The following is a 23,829-nucleotide window of genomic DNA, read 5'->3' as shown; positions in this document are numbered from 1 at the left end:
TTAATATGATCCTCTTTATTTTTTTAATACTTAGATTAAAATGGTAACCTCTTGGTAGCTTTCCAGACAATTTAAAAATAAAATTTGAAATAACTTAAGTGAGATTTGCTGCCTTGGGGATTTGTTTTTTCTTTTGCCCTAGTTTCCACTGTACACAGTGTCTGCACTTTTGATACCCTTTGTTTTAGCTTTAATTCTTTCTTTTGTCTAGGAAAAAAGCCTTTAAGCTTGGCTTATCATAAATTGCTGAATATGAACAATTTCTTGTTGTTATAAACTACCGTTACAAATGTATTTCCTTAGTGAGTAAATCTAAATGACATAAATATAGATTAGCTAAAAAAACATCTAGTTCAGTGCTAGCATCAAAGGTAAATTTGTGGTAGAGAATCAGTAATTTAAAATGAGTGATAATAGGGTTCTGCTTTTTTATTCATTCTGGAATATAATAGCAGTTTTGTTCATGAAACAGGCTATTAATCTGAAACATTAATAGTTTACTTATTGTGTAGAAGAATTATAGCAGAGTTGTAGTGCTGGATAATTTAAATAAAAGGCACTGTCAGCTACTTTTTCTACAGTCAAATGGTCTTTTAGAACTCTTGCTGTTTGTTATTTGCTGGAGACTTGAAATATTCCAACAGGAGCTGATTTTATAACTTCTCCCATATGAATCTTTGTGTTCTTTTCTTCCTTTGTTGGGTTCATGTCAGTCATATTGGCAGAAATTTTAAATAGTTAGGTATCCTGACTATATCAGCAGAAAATGACACTTTTCTGTTTGTTTCTGGAAGCTTACCTGTAGAGGTGACGCACTAGTTAGTAATTTTTCTAGTGTTTTTAATTCATAAGAGATCCACATGGTTCCTGAGAAGATTTCTTATATTTTTCCTGGAATTATTCTCTTATCTTCTTAATTTTAAATCAGATAGGCTTGTTTGTTCCAGCACCCTAAGAATGTTTCTGAAAAAGCTGTTCAGAAATGATGATTTAATCACATTTACTTCTCAGCATTGCACCTTTATGAAATATTTGTGCTTCTTTTTGAGCATATGACACCCAAATGTTTGTGTTTCCTCCAGGAATAATCTGGAGAATGTATTTTTAAAACAAACAATCCCAAAACACAAAGTTTTATGTTTTCAAATGTGCCTGCACATTATCAGCTGTAAAACAGGTGACATTCTGAATTAAATTAGTTATCTTCTAAATTGTATATCTGCACATTTGGTTTGTAGTTTATCTTGATACTTCCTAAGAAGTCTTATTTTGCACACTATTTCCTATATTAGCACTATGATTTTGATAAGATAATGTTCCAAATGTCTATTTCACTTAGTAAGTTAAACAATCTTTGTTTGTGCATCAAATAATTGTCAGGGATCTAATTAAATTCACAATGTCATTTCTCCCTCTCCTACAGAATACTGATGCAGCTCTCCTGCCCTGCCTCAGTTATCCTGGGTTTGCTTTGGATGATGAGGTTCTGTTTGGTCAAACACTAGATAAAATTATTAGGAAGTTGAAAGGCAGATATGGGTTTAAGAGGTTTCTGAGGGACGGCTACAGGACAGCGCTGGAGGACAGGACCCGGCGCTACTACAAACCAGCCGAGATCAAGGTAAACCCTGCCCCTGCCCCCCTGAGCTCCTGCAGCCGCCCTGCCCAGGGGCTCCAAGGCCTCCAAGGCAAGGAGGGGCCTGCTGGAATTTGCATCTGCAGTTTTCACAGATTGCTCAGTCAGCATTGAGGCATTGGCTTGTTTTGTAATGAATGTGCTTTCATTTACATTTAGGGTACAGTTGATTTCACCTAACAAATAAGGAAATTATTTATCATTTCATTTAATTTCACAGCTGACTACAGTTTGAGTGTGTGGAAAACAATTTTGCTTTTGATCACAGTATTTATCAGTTAAGGTTATCTAAATGAAAATTTATTTATATTTTCCCCCATAGCTTCTGTCTGAAAAATGAAAAGTAGATTATTTAAATATTCTGCTTGCGAACAAGCCAGAGCAGATGTAAAGGCACAGTTAAAGTGCCCATAGAATTAACTGATACTAAATGCACTAAAATAGTTTTGCATTCAAGTTTGCCTTTTGTTGCTAGGAAATTACTCTGCAGGATTATTCAGATATATATTTACTTAAGTGAAAATGATGAAATGTCTGATGAATTTTTCTTTTTTGCAGCTTTTTGATGGCATTGAGTGTGAATTCCCTATTTTTTTTATTTTCATGATAATTGATGGTAAGTATAGTTTTACATTCCTGTTCCTTAAAGGCATAAGAGAAATGAGCTTTTAGGGGAAAGATACAAAATTATTTTCCTGTCCTGCCAAAATAAACCATAATGCAGTGGCACTAAATATCTCAGTGAGAGTGCTGCCTCCTGGCTCACAAAACCCCAAGCATCCCAACCCGCTGTATTTCAGCATTTCTAATGTGAACTGTTTTTAGAATATAACTTGGTAAGGATTTGTTAAAAGCTTCAGTCTGTGGCATTGTCCTGCATTGCCTTTTAAGCCTGAAAAACTTTCAGATGTATCAGAACTTCACAGCAGCATGGGAAAGAAAAGGGAGGGAGAGCACACTGCCACACTCAGTGTGCACCAGGGCTTCTCAAGTTGAGCACTGTGTGGCAATTCAATCAGAATTCAGAAGAGAAGAAAGGCAACCAGGAAAGGTTTCATTTCCTTCTAGCCACAACTTTTCACATAGTCAGTCTGATTGAATAATAAAACAAAATAAAAAAAATCAAAACCAACAAAAATGACACTCCCTCGGTCTTGACGTGAGCACAGGAGACACACCAAAGGAGTTCAAGGGGTGATCTCAGGATGGAAGCAAGAACTTGCATAGAACAGAAGTCTGAATAAGAGCATGAGTAGGGTTACAATTGTCAAAAAGATTTTTTAATGGATTAAAATCTGTCCATCTTTTCTAGCATGTTGAATAGTTTGCAGATGAAGACAGTGAGGGGCACAGAAATCTTCCATCAGCCCCAACTGCTCAGTGGCCACCCACAGATTAAAATGTTGTGTTTGAAGATATAATAAAGTTTCACAATTGATATTTCTAAAGAAATATTTGACATTTTTCAAAGAGTGAGGTCCAAAACTGAGGAGAAAGGCACTGACATTTAATGCTGCCCACTTGCAGTTTTGAGAACAAAAAGATAGTCATCTTCCACTGAGCTTAACAAAAGAATACAAAAAGCATTTTACACTCCTTGTATCCAAAAAATCCTAAAAATGACATTCTTTGCATGTACTGTCCTTGTCCTTTTTGCCTGGACCACACTTTTAGGAAAGAGAACATTTCTGTTGGTAGATTTTGTGCAAATATCTCCAAAGCCACAAGCTTCCTTAATGCAAAATCTGAAGTGCAGCAATGGCAAAAAGACAAGGATGTGGGAGGAGCAGAGATTGCTCCTATGTCATGAGTATCCTCAAGTGATTGGAAATGCTCAGTGTGTCACTTGTCACACACCTTCTTGTGTGCAAACTTTGATTGCATTTGTGTCTCTTGATAGCTGTAAATATTCCTGTGTATATACTCAGGAAGATTTGAAAGTATGGTGAGCAATACTTGTTAAACTTTGAGTTTGGATGGAGTGTTAAAGAGCCATGGAAAGAAAAAAAAAATTGATGGTTGAAGAAGGGAATATTAGTATAAGATTTATAATGCCAAGTTTTCATCTATTATTATTATTATTATTATTATTATTATTATTATTATTATATTCATCTATTGTTATTATTATCTATAGCTCGTTCCTCTTTGAATGTTAAAAAATATTCTACTTTGAAACCTCACCTTGCTTGTCAAATAGATCAATTCTTTCTTTGATGAACAGAAATGAGTTTTGTATTGTTAAGATATATTTTCATTTAAGGGCTTTCCATGAACTGAACATTACTCATGCTAGCATTCATCAGATTCATCTTGGGAAGTTCTGCTAAAACAGCTTTTAAGGGACTGGTGGTCCCTAACACATCAGTGTCTCCCCAAAAGCAGCATCAGGGAGTTGACTGTTGTGATCTACAGCTCAGTCTTTTCCTTTTTGTGAGCTATTTACTGTCTAGGCACTTAATAGTTAGTTTTGAAAAGTAAACACTGGATTTTTTTTTAATTCCTCTTTTATGAACCTTGAGGTCATGGAAAAATTATTTCTTCCATTAAATCAATTATTGTTTGGTTATTTTTAGGCATTTTTAGAGGAAATCCTACACAAGTAAAGGAATATCAGGATCTTCTGGACCCTTTGCTTCAACATACACCTGAAGGTATTATCTGGAAGTTGTTCTTCTGAAACAATTGTAGCTTTTTATTGACCTGAAATTGTAAAAATCCTGACTTACCTATTAATGTATTAATTGCTTTCCTAATGTATATTGTGGTCAGAGCAAATGAGAAGTAAGGGCATCAACATGTTTCCTAGTGGAAAAATACTAATTCTAAAATAACCTTTTATATAGATATGTTGCATCATAAATTGTGATAATACAGGTAACATTTTTCTGGAAACATCAGTAGCATTTTCCCAGAGAAATGTTACTTTAATTATCACAATTTATGTGATCCTAAAGTAAGATTTACATTGTGCTCACTTGCTCCTCCCCTCCTTCACCTCTGCTTCATTGTTCACTTCTCCTTTTCAGGCAAATATTAACTACCAGCAGTCAGATTGTTTCAATGTCCCACCTGGACCCAGCTGAGAATTACTCTCATCATTCATTGTCACTTAATTTTGCAAGCTCTAAAAAATAATTTGGTATATACATGTGAAATTGTTTCTACCTTAGAGCTGGGAAAGTGGCTACATAATCATTTTATTATAAATGTTCTCTTATTTAAATTGGGCACTTCAGAATTTTTGTGGCACTGCAGAAAAGGCTAGTGGTGGCCTAGAGGCACAGCCATCCAAACTTCAGTTAAAAAAAGAAAAAGGCCATAAGTTTGAGTGGGAGGAAAAGAAATGGCCTGAGAACAGAACAATCCAATTTTAAAACTCAGCATTTAAGTCACCTGTTCTTACATCTGTGGTACAGTTACACAAGTGCATGCAGAATATGCCTTGTTCTTTAAACTTTTTGAAGTGAGCTAATTTCTGTAAGGCAGTCAAACATTCCCTTACCAAATTTGCATTATGTAGCAAATTTTTCTTGCTGGTTGTCACTTTTTTCTGATTAATAATGAGTATGTGAAGGTTCGTGCACACTAAATTAATCTTGTGGTTCCTTTTGTTGCATGTCATCACAAATGTCACATCTTAAAATTTCTGGGTGTTATTTGGTGCCTCACTCATTTGAATCTAATATCTCTAATAACTATTGCTTTTCCATTTTTTCTCTGCTTCTTCCCAGTAATTTGGTTTTTTTCCTAAGCAAATAGCAAGACACTACAGCTTTATTCTGTTTATCACCTGTTGTTTATCCAAATTAGTTGAAGAGTAGAGCAATATTAAGGTGGAATTTAATTAAGCAGGAAGCATATTAATTTGCTTTTCAATTTCATATAATTAGGTCAATCATTTGTAATCATGTCTCTAAATTCCTGATGCATGTCCACTTAAAAATTTCTGAAATAAAGTTTAAAATGATCAGCAATACCTGTGGCATAATTCTAGGTACAAGGTATGTATCTTGTAGAGAAGTTGTGCCATTTTGTTTCATGGTGTTTTAAGATTCATGATGTTTCAAGAATCATTTTAAACATTTGGTGAATGAAATGATCCAAAACCAAGTTGACTCTTTTTTGAGCAGGAGTTTTAGTTAGAAAGAGTTGTCTGAAATTGAGCCTATGTTAACTGGGGGCACAACACCCTGAGTGATTCACTGGGACCCAGCTTTCATGGCTTTTGGTTAAGGCTTTCTGCATTTTCCTTCAGGTGACTTGTGTTAGTTTCAGTTGGCACAGAAGGTGCTGCACAGATAACATACCTGTTCTGGGAAGAAACTCTGAGGAAATGTCTGGTGAAATCCAAAGTAGTTTAACATTGCCCTGGGATTGCTCACTGAGATAACACAAATGACAATCTCTGTTCAAACTGAGGTGCAAGATTTCCTGCTCTGGATCCACTTCAGCTTTCTCAGGGGACTCCAGTCAAGTGCTGGCAGTGATGTTTACTCTGTGGCTGTGCTTGCTGTCCCCAGGGTGCCCTGTTGTCCCCAAGTATTACTACGTGCCTGCTGACTTTGTGGAGGCGGAGCAGAGGAGCCCGGGCAGCCAGCGGCGCTTCCCCAGCAACAACGGGCGGGACGGGAAGCTGTTCCTGTGGGGCCAGGCCGTGTACATCATTGCCAAGCTGCTGGGTGAGAGCTGCCTCCTGCACCTTGGCCTGCCCTCCTCCTCAGTCCAAACCAGCACTGCCGATATCTGGCACAGATAAAAATTGCTTTGCAGTCTTCTTGGTTTTATGCTGCGTACTATAAAGCTTAGTGGAATATTTCATAGAGTACTGAAAACCTAAACATGATGACAGTTTGCTATTTTTTCTGGCTTTCCCTCTTATTTCCTTTTCTCCATGGCAGAATATATTAATGTGATGCTTTCTGGGTTAAGTGTATCAGCTTCATCACTGTACAGATACACTAAAAATCATCACCCCAACTGCACTACTCCTCTCCTTAACCCTCCTCTCCTCAAGCAAACACCTATGAACTAACGTTACATTGTAAATGATTTATAGTCTTTAATTCCAATTATTGACTGCTTAAGCAAGACAAGTTGAAACTTTAATTACTTGCAGTCTCAGAGAAAGGCAATGATTCATTCATCTGTGTTATTTTTACCCTTTTTCAGTTGTATGAGCAATTGAATGTGTGTGTCAAAGTTTGACCAGTGAAGGTTGTTATGGTGAATTTCAGTCACAAACTCTCAGTCTCACTTGGAATGATTTTATATGCTGATGCAAAAAGATTGGTTAATCCAGAAAAATCTTCACAGTTGGGTTTTTTCTTTAGTATTGCTTTCAGGAGAAAGATATATTACTTTATTTTAACATGATCAGCAGTTACCTAGTAATCAGTAGATGGGGTTCTGGAAACTGTTTTTCTGTTAACACAGAAGGGAAACAGGTTGTTGGTAATAAAAATGAGAGAAATTTAAGAGGAGTTTAAAAATTCAGCAGTTGGCAAGAACAGTGCATGTATCTTTAGGTATAGAGGGACAGAGTCTGTCTGGTACTCCACCTGTTTGGTTTTGCTGTATTCCTTGCAAAATTCCTCTTTTTGCCAACACTTCAAAGTAAATGTAGGCAATCTCATTATTAATTAAAACAATAATTTATCTTATAAGAATATTAGCCAAGTAATCCTCCAGTGTGTGTGTAGGTTGCTGTAGTAGTTCAGCTAGTATTGATCTTGTACTGATATTTGTGTGTTTCTGTACCTGCAGAATGCTGGTTAAATAAGTTCTATTTATAGTTTGCTAGCTGTTGTTTGTGTAGCATAAACATTCTTGTGTTTCAGTTCTTTGCTGAACATTCTTACACATGGCTTTTTTTTAAATTTTTTTTTTCAAAATATGCAAAATTTCAGAACAATTTTTCCCTGCTTCTCTCGTAGTCTTTGGAGATCTTACAGCAATGTGTTCATCAGAGGTTGTTATGTCAGGGACTCCATTTATTCCTGCTAATTTAGAGTTGGTGCATTCAATTTTGCTCCTTACTGGTGAAAACCTACTGGAATAACAATCTTGTCCTTGGTGAAAGTGTTTGTGTGTCTTACTTTGCTTGTTGGTGGTTGCTAATTAAGTGGAAGCCTGGCTGCAAATACTTTGATATCTAGGAAGGTATTGGTTTCCCATTTCATTATCCATTCAGAAATCATTGTGTTGCCTCCAGGGTATCAGTTAATCTGTGTTTGTTCAGCCTCCTTGCTGGTGCTGTGTAGGCAGCACACAGCAGCACCTTTGTAGCCCCTGCTGCTGTCTCTGGGGCTGGGCTCTGCCTCTCGAGGTGCAAACATTTCTGAATGCAGCAACGTGAGCCTGAGTCAATCCTTACCCTCCCACACAGGGGCAAACAGAAACTGGGAAGTCAAAATCTTGATCCTGCTTACAAATGCTGAGTAACAGAGTGAAAGTGCCTGTGTGTCACTGTTGGAGGGCACATTTCTGCAACTGAAACAATTGTTTATGAAGGAAAAAAGCATGTGTTTTGCAGGTGGTGATGCTGTTTTCCACAGAATTTCCTTCTTGCTTTGGATGAGGTTTGTAAAACCTTTAAGGTCCCCATTTTGGAGCAAGGGAAAGGAGTCCCTGGTATTTAGCTGTTTCATGCAACTGAAAATTCCCTCAGTCTTTTGTGTAGTAGCTCCTTTTGTGTTGTTTTTCCCTAGACTTCTTATATCTTGTTCTGTGGATTCAGTGCTGCCTAGAACTAAGAATTTTAGCAATATTTTTATAAACCAAATGGATTAAATGTTGTCAGCTGCTGCTGATGCAGATAGGGAGCTAACAAAGGAACCTGCTTTTGCAGTCCAGCACATTTTTACTTGAGATAATGGTGATGAATATTCACTAGCAGTTAGCTGAAGTTTTATATTAGTCTATTGATATATTGTGACTTACTCTGTGTTAGAAATTAGATCGAGTTTGGACAGTTTCCTGTCAAAATACAATTTTGGTAGGAGAAAGCTTCTTTTAAGGGTATAATAGTTCATACTAGATTATGAACCTGTATTCAAGGAATTTATTGAAAGTTTTGAATAGTGTCTTTTTATTGGAGTGCTTTTTCAGGAGAAGGATAAAATACTGGGGGCTTTAGTTTTAGTGGGGTTTTTCTCCCCCATGTAAAAGAACTCCATGTAGCAACTGCTAGATTTCAAATATTTTTCATTAGGTTTTTTCACAATTTCTTCCTGAATTAACCTATTGAGAGGCACCTTTGATATCTCTTGTTCTTTCCAGGATTCAAGTCATGTGATTACCTTGAGATAGAGGCTGTTTTGCTGGTTATTGAGTTTATAGTTAAAGCTCTAGAATAATTCCATGGTTGTGGATTAAGGGCTTTTTAAATGACTTGTGTTGTGGAGTCTGGTGTCTGCATATAATCTATTAACATATCCCTGTGAGCAAATAAAGGCTTGGGTTTTTATACCACAGTGCTGTAATTAGCTGTGGCAAGAACCAAGCCTGAGTCATCCATTTTAAAATTAACAGAATTCTGAATTTTTCAAAATGTGCTTTTATGAATCATTGATCTAAAACAAAGCAGAACCAACTACAACACAAAAGTTGACATGTCTTCACAAAAGCTGCAGAAAGTACTGAAGTCATTCTGCATTTCTATCCTCATTTCCTTGCAGTTGATAAATTAGTGAGCCCTAAAGATCTGGACCCCATTGGCCGCTACGTGGCTCCCCAGGACCAGCGCAACGTCAGCATGAGGTTCTCCAACCAGGTCAGCATCAGCTTGCTGTTACATTTGTGCTGAAAAATTGTCATCCAGGTGCTATGCATGCTCCTCTAATATTGCAGCTAAAGTGCAAAGAAAATATTCAGTCTGTGTACATTTTCTGAACTGATGGAGGATTGCTTTTAGAGGGAAATTATAACACCTTCAGTTTGGAGGAAGCGATGAGCGTTTGCCTTCAAATTAAGTGATGCAGTGAAAATGATAGATAAAATGTAAATATAAATAACTGCTAATAAACAGGTATGTGTCTTGAGTTTTAAGTTGTGTCAGGAAGGCAAGAATGAATCTGCTTTTTTTATTCCTTCAAAGTAATTTCAACTGCAATATACTAATATTTTTTGTATTTGGAGCTCTTAAGAGCTAAAAGAATTAGGGGTTTGGGGGGTTTTTGGGGGATTTTTGTTGGTTTTGGGTTTTTTGGGGGTTTTTTGTTATTTTTTATTTTTTTATGGTTGATACATCATCCCTGAAGATATTTAAAAGATGTGCAGATGTGGCATTTAAGGACAGGGTTCAGTGGGTTTAGGGGTGCTGGCTCAATGGTTGCACTCTATGACTGTAAAGGCCCTTTAATGATTCTATGAGTCCATGTGCTCCTCTGTTTGGATTGAGTGCACATTAGGAATTAGTGACCAGGGATGGGGAATGCTTGAAACATGGTAATTCAAATCTGTAGTGAATGAGACAGCAAGATATGTGCATGTCTGTGTGTAGGGAACTCCTTGAGTTAAACAGGTAAGAACTGTGGAAATGTCTAGCTCAAAGATGTTTCAGCCTTTTTATTTTTGTATGAGGAATGTATATTTAAGAAGTTCCTTGTTCAGCATTGTGAATTTGTTACTGAAGCATAAGAGATGAAGTATTTATCTTAAGATTCACTCCAAGTTCAGAACTGAACAGTGTTTTTCTTGTTCTATCCAAATGCTGCTATCCCCTCAGTTTGCTACTATTTCCTGTTTCCAAGGTAATCCATGTGCCTGATGTTGGTTCATTCATAAGGAGACTTTCATTGCTCACAGTGCAGCACTTGCCATGTTCCTGTGACATAATGAAAGCTCAGTGATGTCCTTTGTTGCTGGTTTCTTTGTTTGTTCTGCATCATGGGGTTATGAATGTGACAGAACCTGGGGGCTGCTGGCCCTTTTGGGGTGCCCTCAGGAGGGGCCTGTGCTGAGTCAGCCCATCTGATTCCTCTTGCTTTGATTCTTCAAACCAGTCAGTTTTAATATGCCACAGCTGAGCACTTGGAAGAAGATGAGGCTTTGTTCTGCAGTGTTCCTGTGACTCATCAGGAAGTGTCTCAGCAGAAAAGCACTTCTGCAACTATTTGGGGTACCCAGTATGTGATAGGCAGTTTCCAGATCTTCAGAGAGAAATAGCCTCTGCTCCGAGAGCTTCCCAAAAGTGATAATAAATAATGCAGTGACAATTTATTTTCTCATGGCTTAGACATTGAGGGCCACTTGGTGAGTCACTAAAGAACTTAGTAAAATGCAGCTACCCAGTAAAACTCAGCAATGCAGTAGGGACTTCAAAAGTCAACAGTGTTGAGAATAACAGTTGCATTTTGATATTTTACTTCATCTTCAGACAGTACATGAAGAAGGAAGGAAATTCTGGGCATGCCCAGGTCTGCTTCTAGCTGTGTTCTTCCCAGTGGTGATACTCCTTTGCCAGAGATGACTGTGCATGTGTTTCTTTGAAATGGAAATGCCAGAACTATCCCAGATGTGGTACCCAGTGGGGGTTAGAAGGAAGGGATGCCCTTCTGAATTAGTGGGAAATGGAGACTGTGGCATCAGGCCTTTGGCATTGCAGCCAGGAGGTTGTGGGATGTCTTTGGGATAGTTTGTACTGAAACAGCTGCTGCAGTATTTTGGGTGGTTTTACTGCTACAGTATCAGGGCAAGGTATTCCTTCATGCAGATGTCAAATGGGTCTTTGTTAAGAGAAGGTTAAAGGTGCCCTGACATGACTCAGGGGAGCTCTACCAGCAAAGGTCTTCAAGTTCCAGACAAGAATCCTGAGTCTGGCTTTTTTAATCCATGTTTTAGATTTGCTTAACCAGTTTGTCTGAATATTTGATTATGCCATTTTATCTAATTGAGCTAATTTATGCAAAATCAGTATCATATTTGCCTTAAAGTGCAGGGAAAATGACTAAAAATACCATACAAAATGAGAACACAGCACATCTTAATGATGTCTTTAGAAATCAAAAGTAATTTCTTCTCTTTAATGATGTCTTCTCTTTTCCATATAGCTAAAGAATTAGTCAGTTAAATTGAACAGAAAACTATTTCCATTTGTATTAAATTTTATTCCTGTAAGCAATAAACAAGGATATGTAAACATTTCAGAAGCCTGTATATATAAATTTTGTTGTGATACTGTGTTTTGAAAGGAGATGTACCAAAAAGAAGACTTTTAAAATTTTTATTTGAATCTCTGTGCTAAGTAAATATTTCTTCAAGAAATATGTTTTCCATGTAGGCATATTTTTATTTTGTGGTTGCATTAATTATAAACTCTAAACACTTGCCACTGAAAATGTGATTAATTTAATATATTTGTGGCTTTGGTGCCACTACAAAAATATGTCTGATACCCACACAATAGTGTAGATTTAAGCAAGCAATGGAAAGTATTTCAAATATTCCAACCTTATTTTTACAGCTTAGAAGCATCAATGAAGAATTAGGTAAAGGAAAGTAAGGTAATATAGACCTCCAAAGGTAAAAGTGCTATGAAAGCTGTGTATATAACTATGTATAATTCCAGTGGGAGTGCATCAGAAAATCAGATCAAGGACAATCTCATTGCTTGTAGAAAACAGAGGCATCAAATGAGCAGTACAGTAAAAACATAATGGCTACCAGTACTCATTTGGTGTGTTTATAGTTTGAAGGAAATGTGTTTTCACCTAATTCAATGGCAGAAGCTGTTATTTCCCACTTGGAGGAGGCTGTGTCCATATGTTGTTTCCTGGGGCAGTGCCAGTGTGGTGCTGGAGCAGGGCTGTGTTTGGGGCTCAGTCTGTGTTAGAGCACACCGGGACACTCTGTGTGTGCTCTGCACTCCTGGCAGGTCAGAGCCCCTCCAGGGCTTCCAGAGAAATGGAACCAGCCATGCTCCCTTCACTGTGAAAGGAGATCCTGCAGGATTCTGCTTCAGGGAGACTCTTCTGAGCTGAATTCCTTCAAGAGCTTCTCCTGAGCCTCCTCTTTAGTGCCTCCACATTCAGGAGACTCGAACTGAGTTGGGGTTGTTGCATTCTCTTTTGGGAGGATGTGGTGTAGGAGAGGGCCTGGATGGTAACGCTAACAATGGAGAAGTGAGCTAGGGTGGGGCTTTTCTGGAATTCTTTTGTATTTTACTGGCACATGTGAAAGCTGATTTATTGCTGTCTTGTGTTTCGTTTCACCTTTAACAAAAAATCATAATCTGACTAAATTGCCAGAGTAGGATTATTTTATGTTCTGAGTTAAGTTGAAATATGTGTTTAGGGTTACAATTAAGTAAGTGGATTCTCTGCATGTAATGACTGTATTCTTTTAATGTTTTGCTGTGTAGAGTTAATAAGCATTTGTAAGGATTTAATTTCAGGTACTGGGAATTAAGATTAATGCCTAGTGATGAAGAGAATTGGGAAGAGAATAGTCAAAATAATAAACTGCTTATTTTGTTTATTTATTCAGGGAAATAGATAACTAATATAATAATAATAGATTTCTTCAGGAAATAGATAATATGTAAATAAGGAACTAAATTTATTACTTGTAGATAGACTGAGATATTTTAAGATTTTTATGTTTAGGATTAGAGCCTGTCGAATTTGGATGGAGCCATATTGGATGATTTGTTTTGTCATGTTAATTGTAAACATGTCCTTGCTTTATTCCCTTTAATACAATTGCCTACCACAGTTAACACAGTTCGAAACCTGCCAGTGCTGGTTTGGAATTTGAGGCACATAAGTGTGCTGTGTTTGATTTCAGGGGCTGGTGTGTCTGTGCCAGTGGGCACAGGGTGGTCAGCAGTGCCAGGAGCTCGGTGCCAGTGGGCACAGGGTGGTCAGCAGTGCCAGGAGCTCGGTGCCAGTGGGCACAGGGTGGTCAGCAGTGTCAGGAGCTCAGTGCCAGTGGGCACAGGGTGGTCAGCAGTGTCAGGAGCTCGGTGCCAGTGGGCACAGGGTGGTCAGCAGTGGTCAGCAGTGCCAGGAGCTCGGTGCCAGTGGGCACAGGGTGGTCAGCAGTGCCAGGAGCTCGGTGCCAGTGGGCACAGGGTGCTCAGCAGTGCTCAGTGGTGCCTGGCAGCCCGGGGTTAGCTGGGGTGTGGCTCAGGAGCAGCCAGGGGCCGTGCGGGGGCAGTGCAGCCTCTCCTGTTGTGAGCTGTTGCCATTGCCTCTCCTCACTCCGTGTGCTCAGGAATCCCAGGGGGTGCCATTTCCATCGGGGCTCTTCAGTGCTCTGCCCCCTTTCTGACGTGCTCAATGAATGGGGTTTGTTCAGAGTTCTGAGGTTTCCTGGCAGTGGAAGCAGAAGGGCACAGTGATAACATCTGTGCAGTGAGAGGCTGATACTGAGCTGCTTTGTCTCCTTGTGCCAGGAATGGAGTCAGGGATTTTTCCCTTTATCCTACCTCCAGCAGTTTATAACCTTGTTAAAAACTGTGAATTTTTTTTTAGCTTTTTTTTATTCTCCTTTGGAGAGGAAGAACAACTAATCAGTCTTTTATCTTGTTCTTCTGAAGTGTATTTATCATCTGCACAGCATGCAGAATACAGCTGAAACCAGCCCTTCTGCCAAGGATCCAAGGGGCAGCACAAGGCAGGAGGGGGAGCCTGGGCAGGGGGGCTGGCCTGGTGTCTTGGGGAGACAGTGATGGATGTTGTGGGAACAATACCTGAGCTGGCCTTATTAGAAATGAGGAAGCCAAGACATTAAAATGGAATTTTTAACAAGATGCTTTATTTAGTGGAATATTTAGCAGTTTAATGCTTTTCCATATCTCTTTTTTTTTAAATATACAGCAAATACTATATAGCACAATCACCACTGGAAAAGGTGACTTCCTTTTTTTGAGTGTTTTATCTATTATTTTGATCTGTGTTTCTCTAGGTCACTACTTGTGATCCTCCAGGCTGTGACATGTCAAATGACAGTGAGAGTAACTTTCTGTTGAATGTTGCAGCAGTCCTGTAGTTGTACTGCAATGATAGTTATATTTTTTCCACAATACTCTCAAAGGTCTAGTAGTTTTTCACACAGATTTTGTGTTGTGCCAGTTGTGCTGTAGCTGCATTTATGTAGTTCTGGCCTGTGTTAGAACCACCATTGATTGGCTGTGAGTGAATCCTGTCCTTGGCTCTGTGTGAGAGGCAGAACTCATGGGTTATGCACAATTTACAGGCTGTGCTTACACAGGCCTGCTCAGCTCTTCAGTGAGAGGGGAACTGAGTCTTAGCTCAAAGGCCACTGCCCAGGTTGGATCACAGGCTGTCTGCAAATCATTACTGCTGGAAGGGCTCTCTCATTTTCAGGTTGGGGGGGGGCTTCTGCTTTTTGTTTATACACAATAATTATGGCTGAGTTTTGGGTTGAGTTTTCCCACTGTTTGTATAAATACAAGTGATTCTGAGCAGGAAAATCTAATGTTGCTTGAACTTCTGACCGCTTCATCTAGTCTCTGTGCACATACTTTCATCAGAAACTTATTTCATGTGGCAAAAAATCCAGAATTTTTAGTGCAAATGTAGTGCTGACAGACTTCTGGGGAAAAGTTACCAAGAATTTCTCCTGCAAATCCCTAAGATCTTTATTGATATGAGGGCTCACAGCTGCCTGAGCGAGCAAGTGTTCCCTCTGAACTTCTTCTAAGTCAATGTCTATCCCTCTATCATCACAAAAAATGCTGTCTCTTTATACAATTGATAGAAGATGTGTTTAACTTCTGTCATTCGTGTTCTGGTAGTTTCTAGACAAAAGCATTTTAGCAATGAAAACGTGAGCTGCTCTGAGTTGTGTTGTTCTCCAGTCAGTGAATGCCAGAGGATGAACAAGGCCCAGGGAGTGTTCATAGCTCATTCTGCCAGAGACAGCAAAGGTGAATTGCCAGATTGGGACCCAGGGAGTCAAGTCAATGCTTTCACCCAACATGTTGAATTCACTGCTATCTGCATGGTTTCCTGATGAAAAATACTGGTATTTATTTCAGACATGAAGTGTCAGTGTAATAAGCAGTGCAAGGAAATGGAGCTGTCTGCAGTAAATGTAATATGTCTTTCATGTCACTAAAGAGCAGCTGTGTGATGACAATTTTTCAGAGTAAAGGTTTGAAATCATAGGTCATTATTTCTAAGTGAATTTTATTGTTTACCCAAAAAGCTGAATAATTTTGCTCATTACAAAAATATTTATCAAAACATTGGGTCATATCAGGCATATAGGAGATATACTGATTGGAAAAATTCCAAATTTCTGTATGAAATAAAATGTTTTCCCTATGTAGTTCTTCTTAATTTAAAGAAACCCCCAAACTAATCCAAGCAGTGTAATGATTACCAGAAATCTGTTTATTACTAATTCTCCAAAATGTGTTTTGCAGAGTATTATTGGTAGGACAGGCTTCCTGTAGTCTTAAGCTTGATAAATCTTTCAATTTGCTCACGCCTTTGCTCACAAGAAAAAGCAATGCAGGCAGTGCTGTCTGTCATAGTTGTGGGTTGTTTGACCTTGGTCATGCTATATTGAATAAAATCTTTAGTTAGCAATGCCAGTAATGATTTGGTCATTATTTTGCAGGGTCCCTTAGAAAATGATTTGGTGGTCCATGTGGCCCTGATAGCAGAAAGCCAGCGGTATGTATTTGCTTTTGTTGAGTACCTGTGTATTAAGGAAGGGTTAAACAATACATCTGAAATGGTGTAGAATAAAATGCTGCTACTTGTATACATCTGCTGCCAAGAGAATTGTTGAAACTATTCTGTGATTTGTCATTAAATGTATCTGTATTTCATTTGTAGCCTGCAAGTATTTCTGAACACATATGGAATCCAAACTCAGACCCCCCAGCAGGTGGAACCAATTCAGATATGGGCTCAGAAAGAACTTGTCAAAGTAAGGAATTCTGCATTTTAAATTATTTATCCATCTCTGTATTTCTTTTGTAAAAACAAGGATTTATATCAAGCTATTGGCCTTGTATCTCCCTAAGCTGTTGTCTACATATTTCTGTCCTCCTAAAGCAGTTGCAAGGTGTGCTGGCACTGGAAGTTACAGATTCCTGCAGCTTTCAGGGAAATGTAGGAGCCCACATGTTCTGTATTATCTGATTAGACTTATTGCCTGAGCCACTTTCAAAGTATAATGAATGAATAATGAAATTTTAATAACATTAGTAGCTTGGTAAACTGAATGAATCTTGATGGAGAAACAAGCAAATGAGCAATAGTCAAAGAGATGGATTAAGGCAGTAGGCATAAACCATCATAGGATTTCATAGTGCAGCCCCTGGAACAGGCAATATCCACATCTCTGTCACTGTTTCCCTTGGATTGACTATATCCAGGAAGTTTTGGGTTTGAAATCCTTCTTGGTCTGCCCCTTTAGCTGAGCACATTTAACATAGCACAGTTAGACATTACTGGGATGAAGGATCATCTTCAGCATGCCCTTCATCCTCCCTGAAGAATCTGTTTTCTGTTGGGGCAAGGAGTCTCCTTAGGGTCAGTCACATCCTTCCAGGCCTGGGCTGGCCCTGCTGGTCCTGGCTGTGCGTCAGACACAAAGCTCCTGCTGCCCCTGTGTTGTGCAAATGGTGTCACACATGAGAGGGATGAATGTCTGGGGCAGTGCAGTGACAAATCCTGTTTGTCAGCCCCATTGCAGAACAGAGCTCTCTGTAGGGCTCTCCCTCAGAAATCAGTGCCATGATGTATCAGGAGTCTGTAGGACACAAGGAAAAAAATCAACCCAAAAATAGAGAATATAGCAACATATTTCAGGTTTCTTAAGTTTGTGAGGATGAAGGATGTGCCAAACCTGGCTGTGGCTTATTCAGAAAAATCCTTACCCAAATAATGGCTGCCACTAACACCTGAGAAGGACTAAAACAGGGGGAAGAGAAAAATCCATGTTTCCATTCATCCTTGTTCATTTCTGAACCCATTTTTACTCACTAGCTTTCATGATAATATATTCCAAAATATGTTCTCTCTGTCTGTATCTGTCCTGAAGTTCTGTACTGAAACTTTGGTTTAACAAATGAATACTCCATAACTTTACTATAGAGGTATACATTGTCTGTCTGTCATCCATCACTTTTTTGGTTTCCCTGCCAAAAAGATGAGACCTTCATTAAGTTTTATTATTATCACTTAAATTCCTATCTATGGAAAAGTCTGTGTTAGGATTTATTTTTCTAAAGCTGTTGAGACATCTGGCAATTCTGACACTTCCTTTATCCTGGTGATGGGTAGGTACAGCTGCCTCATCAAAACTTACTTTGTAAAGGAGTGCCATGAAAATATTAATTCACCTGATAGAAAACCTCTTCTTAATGGGCTTCTAATAAAGGCTCTGCCAGAGCTGTGAAGTAAAGAGAGTGTTTGGGGTGTTATGAGAACTGGGGTTTGATCTTGGGGCTTATGCCAATAACCAAAATGAACCAAAAAGCAAACAAACAAAAGCTCCTGGCAGTATTTGTCATCCTTTGAGGGGAAAGGAAGCCAACAGTGGAACAGTCAATGTATTTTGGGGAATAGAAGCTTGATCTGTGGAAAATATGGATCTCAAGATTTCCTACTCTGATGCTGTCAGTTCTGAGGAGAATTTAATTTAATCAGAAACCTTTGAGCTGCTCTAGTAGCACATGGTAACAGTTTAAATCTCTAGACTTATTAACGAGCATGTGTCCAAAAAAGTGCTGTAAAACAAATGGATGGGGACTGAACGTAGAACTTGAAGTCATGTAAAGATATCCACAAAGAGAGGACAGTGGGGAAAAGAGAACAAAGAGATAAACAATAAAATGGGACAAGACACATGTAATACACAGGAAAAAAGTACATGTGGAGTGGAATTACAGCACAGGAGAGGAGCAGAACCCCTGGGCACGGACTGAGAGCAGGAGAGGGAGCACAGAAGCAGATGGTGTGCAAGACAGCTGCATTTTGGGTCATGCTCATAAATCAACCCCACAGCCCAGTCTGCTTTCACAGCCATTTCTTGCTATTAGCAGCTTAATAATCCAGAATTGAAGGGCTTTTTAATAAAAAAACCCAAAGGTGCTTGAAGCAGCTGGACTTGAAGGAATTGTGCCTGGTGCTGCATCTGAGCTTTGATTGTAACAGATCAGGCTGGAGAACTCTCCCTAGAGGAGGAAACTATTGCAGCAGCCTGTGTGCCAACAGGGGCCTCCAGCTACAGAGTCCTCCAGGAAACAGACAATATTGCAATGCTAATGCAGCTCTGCTTCTGTTAAGAAAGCATTTCATGTTCTGCATTCCAGCAAAATGAAGGTCCTTGTAGCATTAACTGGCCCTGACTGCTGCCATTCTTCCACTCTCCCTTATTTACCCCAGCAGAGGGTCAGCATTGTTTGTTATGTACAGGTGGGTTATTGAGGCTGTCAGTGTTCTGATGTCTCCATCCTGCCCCACTTGAATCCAGTTCCTTGCTCTGGATGAACAGGTCTTATAGGTAATTTTGTTTGTTTTCTTTTTTAAACAGCTCTTGGTATTAGTGCAGAAGCATGGGCAGGATCAGGAAGGCCCCAGGCTGACAGCAATAGAAAGCTGTTGAGTGTAATGTTTGTTCAAGTGTTTGCTTTCATTTGCTTCTGAATTATCTTCCTATAATGCAAAGAAAGATTGAACTTTGAAAAATGTTCAAAATTCTGAATATTCTGCAGAAATGGTGTGTTCCTTACCCAAAACAGGCCAAGTAAGGAAAAATTACATCTTTCAGTCAGGTTTAGCTGATGCATTTATACTGTATTGCTCACAGATTAGTTGTTTTCTTATGGTTTTATACTGATACAGTGTAATAAGGGAAGATTATTTTTGCAAAATTGTATCAGTTGAATGACAGGCATAAATAACTAATAAGAATCAAGCTGTGAATAATGAGATAATTCCCTCTTGCTTGTGTTGCTGATGCATTAATTTTACAAATTTGTACAAAGATATTTAAAGGGTTCCTATATTACTCTTTTACTTTGGTATCCACTCTGGAAAAGCATTACAGAAGGCAAATTTGACTAGCCAATAAATGCAAATGATCCTTTAAAATGATTTCAATAAGCAATTTGAAAAATCAATAAATATTTAACTTACAGAGAATAGAAAAATAATCAGAGAAAGAAGTTAAAAAGAAGACCTGCTATAGGAAACAAGTGTTTTTTAGAAAACACAGCCCTGAACAGCAATAGCAGCCACATTTTCTGAATCATTTTCTAATCAAAGCAGACTGCACACAGCTTTCTTTGTGAGGTGTGGCAGGAGATGAAAAAGGCTGGGATCTAGGTTTTTATCAGTTTTCATGACTCTTTTTCACAGGCTTACTTCCATTTGGGAGTCAATGAGAAACTGGGATTATCTGGAAGACCGGACAGACCCATAGGATGCCTTGGAACATCAAAGGTGATTACAAGAAAAGTTTATGTTCTCATTGTTGATAAATATTTCAGATAAACATTTAGTCTCTGTAATTTTAACTAGAATTGAAATCTTATGTTATTTTCTGCATATTTTATGATGTTCAAGTCCTGGTATTTGGCTCTGATGGATGTTTTAAGGACAAGATAATGGAAGTTTTCTTTCTCAACAGATTTATCGAATCCTGGGCAAGACTGTAGTTTGCTACTCCATCATTTTTGATCTCAGTGATTTCTACATGTCTCAGGATGTTATGATGTTGATTGATGACATTAAGGTATTTGTAACTTTTCATTTGAGTAACTGACAAAAATAGTCTGCAGAAGAATTAACTGTGCAGTCTGATGAAACAGGAGACTGAAAGGGGAATGCAGTACACTGTGTATTATTATAATACAAAAATAAACCTGCAGCTAGAAATTGTATTGAGACAAATATCCTGTCAGCCCAGTATGAGTTCTAGTGAGTATCTCTCTCAAAAAAATCCTGTGTGACAAAAAATGTGACAAAAAATCCTGCCCCCCAAGTGACTGGGAGTGCTGTAGGGCAGCAAGCAAATTATCATTAGTTTCTTTGGGAGAACAAATGTTCTTGCCTGAAAAAAGGAACAAGGCTGGTGTTTACAGGAGATATGAAAGCCTTACATGGAGGAAACACTCCTTGATTTTGCACCAATATTTAAACCTGCTCTAAGGTTGACAGCAGCTCAGAGCTCACTGCCCACATGCACAGAAGGTGGCCCTGGTGCTTCCATGCCAGTGGCTGGGATTCAGGCCCTGGATCCCCACACACATTTTCTAGGTTGCTGCCTGTAGTTCAGAGCACTGCCCTGTCTCATGCTTTGCTCCATGATCCATGCATTTTCTTAGGAGAATTTTCAGAACACTTAGGGAATAGCAGGGCTTGACAGCAGCTTTCTGTTGCAGAAATGTGTTGGTGCTGTAGTAGCTGAGGTGTTTTTAGGCTGCTGGGTTCTCAGGGCTGTAGGTGCTCTGCTGTCTTGCACTGTGTGCTGTGCTGGCTGTGCTCTTTGGGATGTGTTGTGACTGAGGCTCTCCTTGCCCAGAATGCCCTGCAGTTCATTAAGCAGTACTGGAAAATGCACGGCCGGCCGCTGTTCGTGGTGCTCATCCGGGAGGACAACATCAGGTAGGGAGGGAGAGAAGCAGCATTTGCAGTGTGGGGCTCACCTGAGGGCAAGATTCATGGAGTTCTGTTTGACACTGCAGAGGGAGCAGATTCAATCCCATTTTGGATATGCTGGCAGCCTTTAGGAAGGGACTCGTTGGAGGAGTGAAGGTTCACGTTGACAGAGTACAGGTAAGGTGTCTCTCCTGACTCTTGTGTTCTTCCCTCCTGGTGCTGCTGCATGTATTCTTACCACTGTGGGGCTTTATGTGACTTCTGATTTTATTTAGTTTCATAAAAAATAAAAATAAGAAGTCAAGACATTTAGTACTGTTTGTTTTGTCTCAACAGAAACATGGGTTTATTTTCATTCCTTTTGATGTGTCTTTTGAAAGTCATAATCTTCACAGCAGATTTTCAGAAAGGAAAGGGGTGTTTTTTGTTAGGCAATCTTGTGAAATTACTACCAAAGCATAAAGCCACGGTGTCAAGCACTGAGGGATTTCTTTTGATTAGGTAATCACAGAGGGGGAAAAAAAGGTGCTTCACATATATTAAAATTCTTACAAGAACGAAGATCTAGTTTTAACATCTTTACTGTTTGAATGAATCTTAAAGCACAAACATTCCTTCATTAAAATGTGAAAATTACCGAGACAGGTGCTGATTTTACATACTCCTGTGTGGTAGTTAATCTGAGTTTACACCTGTTGAACTATACTTTTTTTGTAAGAGAGAAGACTAAGGACAGAGTAATAACTTCTTGTTTCCTACAAGATTATTAATTTGTAGAAGAGCTTGGGAAAGGAAATGCTTCCAGCTGGAAGGGTTTAAGATATCCTTGCTATCTTTAAGTATTTATGTATTTCTCCTGCTCACATGCAGGTCATGGAGTCTCTCCTGGTACCACTGACTCTTCCTATAGCAGATGCCATCACTGCCCATGGCAAACCTTTCATTTGGCTACAGGGCTGTTGTTGTGGTTTGGTTTGGTTATTTGTTCTTTAACTTTAACTGCAATGACTTTCTTGCCTTGCAAGAAAGATTTATCAGACAAGAAATTTCTCCATCCACCTGTGTCCTTATTCTAAGCACTACACTGGACAGCCATTGGGGAGTAAACTTTGCCCTCATACTCACTGACCTTCTGGAAAGATTCCTTTTCCAATATAAACAGTAAGGAGTTGTTTTAAAGAGTTTAAGATGGTGACTGGTCTTTGATTTATTTGTTAGCCATTAAGTAGAGCACATGGGAAGATCCAAACAAATGTTTGAAGGCCAGTGGAGAAGGTGGTGGGTGCCTTTCCTGCTGGGCACCCTGTGCCTCTGCAGCAGCTGAGCTGCAATCTCTGTCTTACTGCACAGTTGGCATTTTATTAACAGTCTTGTTTCATTATAGGGAAGGATGTGGCAAAAGAACAAGGGACATGTCTAATTCCTGGTGTTTTCTTGAATAATTCATTTATTCCAACAAAATATATATTGATCTTTGTCAGTTGCATTCAGCTGCTTCATTTAGGTGCACATGTTAAACATGCCTGAGAGAGAATGTGTATCTCTAATTGGTGAATGCTCTTTTTCTCCTATAAAGTATATCAAATCTGATTTAAAAATTTGTATGCTCAGAAGTTTTGTAGCTCTTTTCTGATTTTTACCTTCTTTGTCATCACATGTTCAAGCAGATGTGCAAGGCAGAGAATGAATGGCACCAGTAATAAAAGCAAAGCAGGATTTTTATATTCTGTCATCTCACAGTGTAACAGATCAGTGTTTTACTGCAACTCATGTACAATGAAAATGGAATATAAAAGTTCACAAAACACACTCAGTTTTATTTAGCTAATGAGAACAATCAAAAGCAGTCCTAAAAATGCTGTAGTACAATACATTTCCTCTGGCAGTAGATAAATGGGGAATTCCTATAAATTCAGAGTGAATGAATTGTAATGACTGCATCAGATAAATGCAGCGCTGAGTTTCAGCTCTGTAATCTTTTGAGATGTATTTGTAAGCTGCATTTGATGTGCAAACTTAGGCCAGGCATGCTTGGATTAGGGAATGAGCACAGAGTGGGAATGCCCTTTGTAGTGCTTGCCTGAAACATCAGTGAGGCTGACAGGAAAACTTCCTGGCCTTCAGCCATGCCTGGAGTAATGAGCTTTGGGCTCCAGAACGTGGGCACTGGGCAGGACTCTGAGGAAGGCAAATCCTCAGTCTTTGTTTCCATTTTGGGGTGGGCAGTGCTGGATGAAGCTGGACAGGACAAAAGAACAATGGAACGTGAGCCAAAAGGAGACAGCAGCCCCAGGAGACTTCTACTGCCTTAAGCTTTTTTTCCTCATGAAAGAGCAAAAATACTCTGAAAGCATAAAATATTTGGAACTTTAGATAAAAAAACTTTCTCAATGGAAACCACCAGCAACATACTGAGATTAAAAGACAGCTATATAGTTATCTATATATTTTAAATTTTGTTTTCAATTTTTCATTGCAGACATTAATATCTGGAGCAGTTGTTGAACAACTTGACTTCCTAAGCATCACTGAAACAGAAGAGTAAGGCTATGTGTAAATAGTGGTGATGATTTATGTGATTATTAAAATACTTTCTGAACCATG

General features: G+C 38.9%; 1 protein-coding gene across 4 annotated transcripts in view; it reads left to right on the top strand.

Moving 5' to 3' along the window:
* Positions 1-23,829, top strand: part of PHKB (phosphorylase kinase regulatory subunit beta) — a 66,842-nt gene that overhangs the window by 25,531 nt on the left and 17,482 nt on the right. For all 4 annotated transcript variants that reach the window (XM_064723363.1, XM_064723364.1, XM_064723360.1 and 1 more), the window contains 12 exons: positions 1,424-1,621; positions 2,195-2,252; positions 4,213-4,290; positions 6,160-6,318; positions 9,316-9,410; positions 16,229-16,284; positions 16,450-16,543; positions 19,984-20,067; positions 20,255-20,359; positions 21,149-21,231; positions 21,312-21,402; positions 23,705-23,766. In XM_064723363.1, coding sequence (XP_064579433.1) covers positions 1,424-1,621; positions 2,195-2,252; positions 4,213-4,290; positions 6,160-6,318; positions 9,316-9,410; positions 16,229-16,284; positions 16,450-16,543; positions 19,984-20,067; positions 20,255-20,359; positions 21,149-21,231; positions 21,312-21,402; positions 23,705-23,766 — 1,163 coding nt within the window. The remainder of the gene's footprint in view (positions 1-1,423; positions 1,622-2,194; positions 2,253-4,212; positions 4,291-6,159; positions 6,319-9,315; positions 9,411-16,228; positions 16,285-16,449; positions 16,544-19,983; positions 20,068-20,254; positions 20,360-21,148; positions 21,232-21,311; positions 21,403-23,704; positions 23,767-23,829) is intronic.

This window comes from Zonotrichia leucophrys, chromosome 11, assembly GCF_028769735.1.
Source record: "Zonotrichia leucophrys gambelii isolate GWCS_2022_RI chromosome 11, RI_Zleu_2.0, whole genome shotgun sequence".
Taxonomy (NCBI): domain Eukaryota; kingdom Metazoa; phylum Chordata; class Aves; order Passeriformes; family Passerellidae; genus Zonotrichia; species Zonotrichia leucophrys.
Note: the sequence above shows the minus strand (reverse complement) of the source record. Positions and strands in the feature narration are given on the sequence as shown.